The sequence below is a fragment of the Olea europaea genome, chromosome 19 (assembly GCF_002742605.1).
Source record: "Olea europaea var. sylvestris chromosome 19, O_europaea_v1, whole genome shotgun sequence".
NCBI classification, from domain to species: domain Eukaryota; kingdom Viridiplantae; phylum Streptophyta; class Magnoliopsida; order Lamiales; family Oleaceae; genus Olea; species Olea europaea.
This window is the reverse complement of record NC_036255.1, coordinates 3,783,170-3,793,815: the sequence shown is the minus strand read 5'-3', so window position 1 is coordinate 3,793,815 and position 10,646 is coordinate 3,783,170. Positions and strand designations below refer to the sequence as shown.

The window sequence follows — 10,646 nt, the reverse complement described above, 5'->3', positions numbered from 1 at the left end:
CAATGGAGAATGGATAAAATTGGCGCAAGAGATAATCACCATATATATCAATCACACTGCACAAATCGCAATATGGAAGAATGGATTTGGTTGTGGTATAGAATCAGGGCTCCGATCATGCGGTCGTTGTCGACCACTATTTGCCCCGAGCTTAAATTAGTTAGAAAATGCTACTCAAATAGGGAGAAAAAATAGGGATAAAAAATAGGCAGACTTGACAGTTTGTGATTGAGTGTTTTTGTGATGCCTTTTTCCGATTTTTAATGAAAAATTGTCATGTGTGTAAGTATTATGCCCTAGGTCCAATCAACTTTGGACATAAATACTTTTATATATAATTAATGCAATTAAATGACAGATCTATTATTTAATTAATAGACAATTAAATAAATAATAGAGTCCGTAGATTCAAATATTTGTAATTTGTTGATCACAAGGAGTTGTGATTGTGAGATACAAATTACATCTGATTGAATCTTAAATCATCCGTGGTCGTAAGTAATAACGAGATACGGATATCGTTATTACGGATAGACCATCACGTGTGGTATTTCTTACTTGTGAAGTAAGTAACTGATCTCACAAGTTAAAGTGTGGTGACACTTAAATGAACACGTGGATGTTTTTGTTATAGAACAAAACATTGGAGACCCGTCGAGAGATTCCACATGGATAACTATCTGAGTGTCAGTGATTAATCTCTAACGTTCGGTAGTGGAATTGGTCCTTTGACTTGAGGTCGTCATAGTACCTTATATGAAGATAGTCATACTTTGGCGGTGTTGAATGTTGCTCTGAATAGGGCCGCTAATACGATATCGTTCGGGTATGTCAAGAATCGTATGAAGGTTGTGATTGATCAGTAAAGGATTCGTCACTCTTAGATAGTAGGAGATTATGATCTGCGTTTCATTCAATTAAGTCGATGATGAAATCCTTAGCCAAGGTGTACCCATAAGTCGAAAAGGAGTTTTCGACTTATATTGACTTAATAGTGGAATGAAAGATATGATCGATGATCGAGATTGACACAATTCCATATCTCGTAATTGATCGGATCATATTGACGAATGGATTATAGTTTCACGGTAAACGAACGAATTTGATTTTGTCATACCACGTGACATTTCCCGTCACATGTATTGCCCTGACACATTGCTAAATGTCAATCAGGGACGGCGAATGTGAATTAACGATAAATTAAAAGGGGGGTTTTAATTTATCAATTTTGATTAGATCAAAATAATATTTCACGTCGTTAGACATCGTGGTCGGGAACCTAATGGGTCACACACAAAAGAGAATTGGAAGATTGCAAATTGCCAATTGGTTAATTTAACAATCGTTGGATAAATTAATTAATTGGATTTGTTATTTATATTTTCGAATTAATTAATTGGATTAATTAATTATTGGACCGGACCGGGTCGAGCCTGTTTGGGTTTATATAAATACATAACTAGGGTTTGAGGTCCATATGTGTTTTCATTATTCTTGCTGGCACAAGAAAAAAAACCCTAGAGGCTGCAATCATATTCTCTGTGTGGATCACCGTTGGAGGCTGGACAATTGGACAGCTGTGGTGGCGAATCAAAGTTGTGGAACGAAAAGAAAAGCAAAAGGATTGCAGATCTGGAAAAGGTACAATCTTATCACAATTTCTATCTAAACACAAAGGCGATTCTTGGTGGGAATCGAAAATTATTTTAAATTCCGCTGTGCATGTATAAGTAGATTCCCAACAATGTGTTGTCTGGAAAAAAAATTCTATCATTGAGTTGGACTATGTAGCATGATTGAATTAGTTAACACTTTTTACGACCAATAAAGCAAACCGTCCAACCTGTTGTATAACTTGATCCAATGCGGCTTACTTTCTTTTCGACTTAGGTATAAACATGCGAACTTTTTTCATAATTTTTATTTATTTATTATTATTTTTTTTGTATTAGAAAATTTTCAGTGCACAAACTATTCATCTATAAAATAGCGTAACCACAAGCATATATGTCTTGCCAACTTCCAGTCATGAACATGCCTTTTCAAATCTCTCTCTTTTCATGATCCAGAACCCTGAATTTAAATTTTGAATCAGTTTCTTTGAGATTTCATTTTGTTACACTACAAGTACAAATGGTTCGCCAAAAAATTTGTGAAGCTAACTTCGGCATCTACTGCTGGTTTTTTCAGGTGATAGTAGTGTTAAGTTTGGTTTCTGTAGTTATATGGCGCTGTCTAATCCCAAGAAATCCATCTTTTACCATTGTAAACATATACTTTCCTTCTCTAAATTCTGAGAATTCTTCTGTTGGAAACTCTTCTCTAATACTTTTCGATTTCAAAATCTCGAATCCTAACAAAGGTATTAGCATATACTATGACGGGATCTCCTTGAGTTTATTTTTCAAAGATGTCTTTGTTGGGACAAGTTCTACACCACCATTTTATCAAGGACACAAGAACGATACTTCATGGAAAATAACTATTAAAGCTGACTCAGCCGTGGTCCACCGAAATTTTCAGCAAGGACTAAGAGGTTGAAGTATAGATTTTAAAGTGGAGGTGGAAACTGCAGTCAAGTTTAAGATATTCTGGCGGAAAACAAAGGAGCATCAGATAGGATGTGAAGCATATTTTACCAGTATGAAAACCAGTTTCAATGAGAGTTTATCAGTTGGGAATGATGTGATGTGAAGCTGCACCAGATATTGAAGCCAACCAGGTTGTAGAGTGTGAAATTGAGTTTCGCTAGTCATCAAGTTGAGTAAATACTGAAATAGTCGTGAAATCAAACTTTGAAAATTGTCTTTGTTTTATTTTCATTTTTTCTAATGTTAATCAGGAACCGAAAAACATGACGCTCAACTATTCAGAAATGATATTATTATTCACTGAGTGAATACGAATGTCGTATAATAGTAGTCTAGTAGAGTGCAAATGTTTAAAATAAAAATTTTCAGACAACTGTAAAAATTTTGTGTCACGGATATGACGAAAAAGGAATATGCTATCTAACAATTTAAGTTTTTTCAGACGAATTGCAAGATTTTTCCACAGTTTGACAGAATATGCCCCCTATTTAGCCCCATTTTTGTAAAAAATATATTTTGGAATAGTGATTTTTTTAAGAATGTGTTATTTAAAAAAAAGGAAAGTTTTCGATTTACCCATAAAATTATTTTATGCAAAATTGTGTGGTTGAAAATGAGTTTTGAAAAAAAATGGGAGCCACACGGAGACTATAACTTGCTAATGTATAGCTTTGAGTGGCATATTGGTTAAGTCCCATACAAGTTAAAATAACGAGTAATAGCAAAATAAGATGACACGAAAAAGGAAAAGTTTGACTCAACATAACCTCTATCTTTCTTGCTTTAGCAAAAGTATTACATATCATATTGGATAAAACCCGCCCCCCGAGGCATAACCCAATGGTGCAAAGGACATGAGTGAGGTAGTTTTAGCCTTGTTGACAGCCGCAGTGTGAGGATTCGATTTCTGAGATATGAAATTGGACTTTTTATGGGCACTTGTGCATAGGCAAGCTCTTGTTCCCTGACCTGTTGGGGCACTTCCCGTTATTTACCTCCCTCACGATGCTTAGGGGTGAGGCGATGGGAGTCCTCAAAGTTGCGGTTCAACCCTTTTTATTTATTTATTTATATATTGGATAAAACCCCCTGTCCCGACTCAGGGCCAGGGACAAGGGCGCCATCTCATATTACTTTTGTTCTGACAGTGTCTTCATTGAATGTTTGAAAAATTTCTTTCTTCAATTGGGTTGGAAGCACATGAGAAGAAAAGAATAGGGTGATGCTACTTAGCTCTATGAGAGCCATTGAATGTTGACGCTCATAGCCATGTCATGACTTCAAAAGTGGCGATAATAGTATAGCTATATGCATACGGTCCCCTCCTGTTTAAGTTTCCGTTTGTTCGGAAAATAAAAGGTTTAATTTACACATCAATAGAAATATGTGGATAATTTATTATTTCATTAGATATGTTGTTGAAAATGAAGTTGGGGTCAATCCAGCCCATATCCAAGGTTGACCTAACTTTTTTTTTTAATTCGTTAAGAAAATTAGAGGAAACTATGGATTTTAGATTTTATCATCAATAATTAAGTTATCAGAAACTTTAATAAAAAAATAGGTGCTATTATTATCATCATCATCAAATCAAATCCAACAAGATTCAAAAAGTTAAGTGTCAAAAAGTTCATGTATATTTTATATTACCTTGCCAATTCAAGCACTTTTTGAACTTTAAGCAAGAACTTTGAAGGAAGAGTTTTCAAGAAAAAAGAAAAAGGAATAAATGATACTTATCTCTACTCAAATATTATGTCATTTCATTACTTTTCTCTATATAGAGTGACAACTTTGTTGGGGAATACATTGATTGTGTGCATATTATAATCACAATAGCATACAATTTATTTGCGTGAAATCGAAACGTAATTTTGACTTACCGAAATAGAATTTGAGAAGCAAAACAATAATAATTATCGAATCCGAATGCATGAATATGGATTCATCTCTTTCGATTCTTTAACGAAAGCAAGTTATTCTTTGAATCAAACATTGCAAAACAAACATGTAAATAATGATAATCATTTTCTGAAATCAAACCATAATTAAGAGAAATCAGAAAATTAAGTAATAAATATGCAAGTGATGAATTTTTGGTCGAGACAAGTGTTTGCCACTTGGTCCGTAAGATGAATTTGCCCCGCATCGGTGCTAACGGTTTTTCAGCAATCATTTCCCAATATATAATGACCACGTCAAGCCATAGGAGCACTCCAAATGATTTCGACCAGCGAACTCGAACGAAATTCTCTTTCTACCATAAACATGACTTTGAAGCAAGACATAACCATTTCTACAAAGTATTTTAAGTAACTTGACATGAAATGAATAATATGAAATTATGGAATGAATTAAAATTCCTGAATGATTAAATCCAAACATATGGGGTCAATATATAGATGTTGAAAATATTTATCTCAAAAGAGACAACCTATGAAAGAGACACAACTATTGGAATTAGTCTCTATATTTAAAGAGACACGTTTCTTGAAAAATGATAATGCCAAAAGTCATAATCTTTCATATAGAAAGACACATTTTTAGTAAAATAATTTCTCGAAATTCCATAATATTTTACGCACTTTTTCAGTAATTCACGTATTTAAATGATTTAAATTTAGCTTAATTTTTCATTCACCAAATAATACAAAATTTCCAACAAAATTCCAACAATCCCTCACATGAATGAAAATCAATACAAATGATAATGCAGACACTAGTAGAGAAAGTGCGGAAAAACACTGCATCAGGGATGGTAGCTTCTGCCCTTGAACCTTCCTTAGTAAAATATTATCGGACTTACTCGGCTAATTGGTGAACGTGATGTCTTGAAATTTAACCTTTAGTGTAAGCCATGATAACGATACTCAAACAATGTCTTCCCTAAACCATTCATGGTTCTCATGACTTGGTTAATTTTGGCCCTGAACCCTTCTTGGCTCTACTAGTGTTTAGAGAATTTAAACCTTGAATAATTCTCATTGAAGCGGCCCCACTTCACACTCACATTGGTGACCTCCTATTAAGAGTATTCTGCCCTAATCCACTTGACTTAATCAAGATATAGGAATCATTAAAAGATTATTTTAACCTCTTGCAACTCTGCAGAAAACACTTTAATATCATAGGAATGAGTTGGGAAATTATTTTCCTTAGTGCTTTGTAAAATCCTCATAACTTAGTTGTCCATTTGAACAAAGATTTTGGGATCTCTAATCAACAAGGTAGGGTTACCATTACAAGGACTCTAATGTTGTAGGCTTCAATCTCATTCCTTTCGATATGCAGTATACTTAATCTCTCGGTAAATCTCTTAACGATACCACGAGTTTGCACAACTGAGATCATCTGTTTAATGGTATTATGTCTATGACTTTTACGTTTAGACCTGCCATTACATGTGACTTACTAGCTTCAAATATTGCTAGCCAATGATCGATTCATTTGATAGATACAAATTGTTGCCACTAAAAAATTCTCTCATGAAACTATATACCTCATTAGCTTTATCTAAAACTTTATCAATTTCCAAACACTGTTGGAGGATTTCTATCACACACTACATTAGTCAATTACTTTTACTAGTGGATTTCAGAATCATGGGTATTCAATATCATCATTGAAACATTATCATGCATTTGAACTTTATGAATATTCTTCATATATTCCAATTGTTCTTGTATGTCTAAACAAAAGCCATAATCGGCTTTACAACCTATTTCATCTACTTTAGACTTATTTTATATCATCTTTATAATTAGTATAAGGGTTTTCTATCTTTCCACCTTCATAAATATCGTTCTGTGATTATAATATAGAAGCAAATGTAACTATTAAACTGAGTTATCCCCATAATTCCTCAATTAGGAATACATATGCAATTTATTAATGTTGCATCCACAAGTTTTGAACTTTCTATTTCAAGTTCACAAGCATTAAGTTTAACCCTCCCCCATTCTTGGGTTATACTTGAAATGAGAGTTCATCAACTCTTTCAGAGTTCAATTCATAATATCCGTATCGAGTGCTTTGTGAAAGTCTATGTACTTTCAAAGTAATGGTAGGCAACTTGCATATAACGTACTTTAATCTAATTAATTTTGATCATCCAAATTAAATCAATGCTTTCAAAACATATACCAACTTAATTGGTTTCATAATTGAAGTCAATTTCAACAATAAAGAGGGCTAAACATTGCAACTTCTTCAAACATATACAACTTATCACATTTGTGACATTTCACATGATAAATAAAAAATTAATAAAGTGTGCCCCGGGAAAAGATAAAAATTAATAAAGCGTGTCTAAACAAGCCTAATCGTACATTAAGCGATAAACTTAGTATTTGATTGCTTAATTTACCTTTTACTGCCAATGCGTAGCTTTTCGAAGCAGTAGAGTTTGGACTTGCACTAACATACTTTTAAGACAATCGATAACAATGCCAATGAGCATAAGAAATTTATGGCATGAATATGGTAACAAGAATCAAGAAAACATTCATGATGTTAGGAACTAAGGATGAAATTACATGACACGGCATGAAGTAGTAATCACAATGATAAATGTATTTTATACATTTATTTGAGACTTTAAAAAAAGATTTTTTGTAGGTTTTTTTGATGAAATATTGCCTAATTTATTTTATATTGTGTTTATTAGGTAAAACTCATTATTTGATGAAAAAATAGTGAAAGCAAGTACTTGCCGACAATCTCATATACTTGCGAATTTTGTTCGACCAAGTTTTTGTGCCGTTGTCGTGGAATAACGATTTTAATTTTAGTTATTAATTGATATTAAATTTGATTTTTTCGATTTCTTTTTTTGTTCTAGGCTATTCATTATACTACCTGATTTCTTCTTGTTTCACTTCTCTTAGGGTGACATCGGTTTATGCAAGATCCAAAAGATATCTAGCTAGTTTCACTAGATCTCGATATTGAAAGGACTTTCAAACAATGTAGAAGAAATAGAGAAAAAAGCAAGTGTAATGGCTGAAAATCAGAATCAGATTCAAGATGCATTTCAGGATCCAATTCAAGTAGCACCTCCAGTTCAGCAAAGACCGATCGCAACGATGGCCTAATATTAGTAGGAGATTATGTAAATCCAGCGCTAGTACAAGTGTAATCGCCTATTATCTACCCAACCTTTAGATAGGTAAACTTTCAGCTTAGACCTCGATGTATCAATCTCTTCTAGAATCATCATAACATCAAGTTTTTCGGGAATGCTATAGAAACTCTCACGAATACATACAAGCTTTTCTAATATTGTGCAAAGTTATTAGCCACGAGAGGATGTCATTAGATGTCTTTCGAAATCGCCTATTCCCTTATACAATGAAGGAGGGTGCAAAAGCATGACTATATTCCCTATCTACCAGGAGTATTGTATCAAGGAATCACATGAAGCAAAAATTAACCATGAAATTCTTGCTATCGTCTCCAGTCCACCAAATCCAAAACGAAGTCTATTCTTTCAAATAGATGGATTTTGAGACAAATTTGGATGCATGGGAAAGGTTTAAGAGCATATTTAGGAAGTGTCCAAATCTTAACATTCCTAAGCAGGCGCATGTGTATCTCTTCTACAATGGACTACGTCCTGAATTTCGTAACATGATAGATGTTTTAACGGGTATGACATTAGAAATCTACGATGCACTCAACCTGTATGAGATGATTGTCGAGAATCAAGCCAATTATCCAACCATCATGAAAGTTCCAAAGAAAACTGTGGGGATGCATAACATAGATGCAGTGAGGGTGTTAACAGCACAGGTGGAAGTAATAACGAAGAAATTTTGTGAGTTAACTCAATTAGTAATTATGGTACAACAACTAGCTTCGTTTTACGCAGGTTATGTGGCATATCATATCACTGTCAGTTGCTTTTTAGCTTCTACTTACAATGGTTAGCCTGTAGAGATTAACTATGCACAGAGTTATTAGAGGCAACAAAACGGACCCTACCCCAACAACCACCATCCTAGTCAAAACAAGCGGTAAGAAGACAGTAGCATAGCGCTCTGGTACCTTGTTTCAGGTCCAACTTGATTCCAAATCTCTGTCCCAAAATCTCCCAAATCATATACTGACTTTTTTAACACTTTTTTTTATCCAATCCACAAACATCCAATTAAATTTGAGTCACATATTAATACATCTATAATATATTAAAGTATTATATCAAGGGAGAATGATTCTTTGGACGATTTTAACTCTCCTACAATTCAATTATTTCAATAATACTTTACTTTTCGTTTTTCGATATATAATAAATATTACGTAATTATTGTCGTTTATGAATTTGTGTTGTTAATTATCAATTAATTAACACTCACATTAATCTAGATTCAATGAATTTTCACTTGATAAATATTGAATTATATAAATCTAGAGTTATTATAGATGAATTCATTTATATTCATGGATCTAGAAATTTTAATAAATATTTAAATTCATGTATTAACAATTAACTTTTATGAATCAAATGTAATATAAAAATATTGCTCAGTTATAGTATTTCATCATTACAAAAAATTTGAATCATAAAAATTGAGTTTTGAGAGTACAATTTTATTATCTTAAATTTCTATGCTAAATTTTATTTTTATAATTCGTTCGAGACTCATCAAATCCTTCAATAAATTGATACCAAATATTACTTTTACATAACTTATAAAGTATTTTGAAATAACATGCAATGTACGTTCAACTTTGACCAGTGAAATTAAAAGATCCCTTTTTTTTTTTTTTTTACAATCGTGCTAGGCTTCTAGAATGATATTCATAGATGTTTGACAGAATGAGTTGTCCACTATTGAAAAAGGGAAAATGATGAAGAAAACTGGAAGTACAAGTCACGTCGTTTGGGATTAAGAACAACAAGCCATTGGACCTTATTTACTAGCCTGTTTTTCAACTGTCAAAACACAAGCCAAGCGACGGTGGCCGGAACGAGCCCACCTAGAAGCCTTCAATATCCAGCACAGAATCAGAACTTCCCTGTTTTCTACAATACCCATGGAAACAATTTCTTCATTTTTAATCTTTTTGCATTTTCTTGCTTGATTGAGAATCTGTGATGGAGAAGGAGAAATTTAAAAAAAAATAAAATAAAAATAAAAAAACTAAGTCAATTTCAGAGTTGTGCTTTCCCCACTGAATTTCCCTGCAATTTTGGCAATTGTGGAGTTGGCTATCCCGAAACAGAGATGATGAAGACTTGCTCACCTCGTTAACTCGACCCTCTTTCTACCATCGTCTCAACCCCATCAAGCCTCTAAATCTCAAGGTGCCATTTATCTCTCTTTCGGTGGAAAAATGGGCTTCAGGGTTTTCAGTCTGGTCGGAGGTGTGGCATCGATTGGTTAGCTTGCGATGGAGACAATGGGTGAGAAGATGGGCGTAGTCTCTAGACTCTAGGTGAAATTGGATTATTTGGGTGGAGATGGGGAAATGTAATGCGGGTCCCCAATTTATCTCACGTTTTGTTCGTTTCTTTTTGTTTTCAAGTTTCTGTAAAACCTCTGTAAAAATCATTCTGTACTCCCAGCATTATTCTTTTTTTTAATACTTCTTTGCTCCCTACATCTCGTCTTTAAGTTTCCCAGACTATATTTTATAATTAGATGTCATGTCATATCCCTCCTCCAAATGTTTGTATGCTATATTGACTTAAATATCATTATTGAAAAGATAAATATATATTTTTTAATTGTGTAGCATCGTCGAGTCCATCAATCTAACATGTCATTTATTGTATGATCCTTCTATTTTTATTTTTTTCGCTCATAATGTTTTATACAATTCAATTTATCATTACTTGACTGTCATTTATATAAAACCCTAAAAAGTCTCGTATTCTACTATGTGCATACTATATAGTATAGGTATAAGTATACAAAATGTATCTAGGGAATGTACGTATGTCGGCCGAATAGGAAAGTGGCCCATTAAACTAAAGTTTCTATACCTTTGTGTAGATAAACTCACATGCTTTGGATATTTAATTTTGGGACCCACATTATTAGATACGTTAAT

At 33.3% G+C, this 10,646-nt stretch overlaps 1 protein-coding gene and 1 long non-coding RNA gene across 2 annotated transcripts; one reads left to right on the top strand and one right to left on the bottom strand.

Annotated features, from left to right (window-relative positions):
- Positions 1-80: 80 nt before the first annotated feature.
- On the top strand, positions 81-2,541 carry LOC111368222 (NDR1/HIN1-like protein 2). The gene is made up of 2 exons (XM_022989471.1): positions 81-95; positions 2,191-2,541. The coding sequence occupies exons 1-2, from the start codon at positions 81-83 to the stop codon at positions 2,539-2,541; spliced, it is 366 nt and encodes a 121-aa protein (XP_022845239.1).
- Positions 2,542-9,309: 6,768 nt separating this feature from the next.
- Positions 9,310-10,170, bottom strand: LOC111368394. The gene is made up of 2 exons (XR_002697976.1): positions 9,837-10,170; positions 9,310-9,682 (listed from the first exon to the last, which is right to left on the bottom strand). It is a non-coding gene; the product is annotated as an uncharacterized LOC111368394 (long non-coding RNA).
- Between the last annotated feature and the right edge of the window lie 476 nt (positions 10,171-10,646).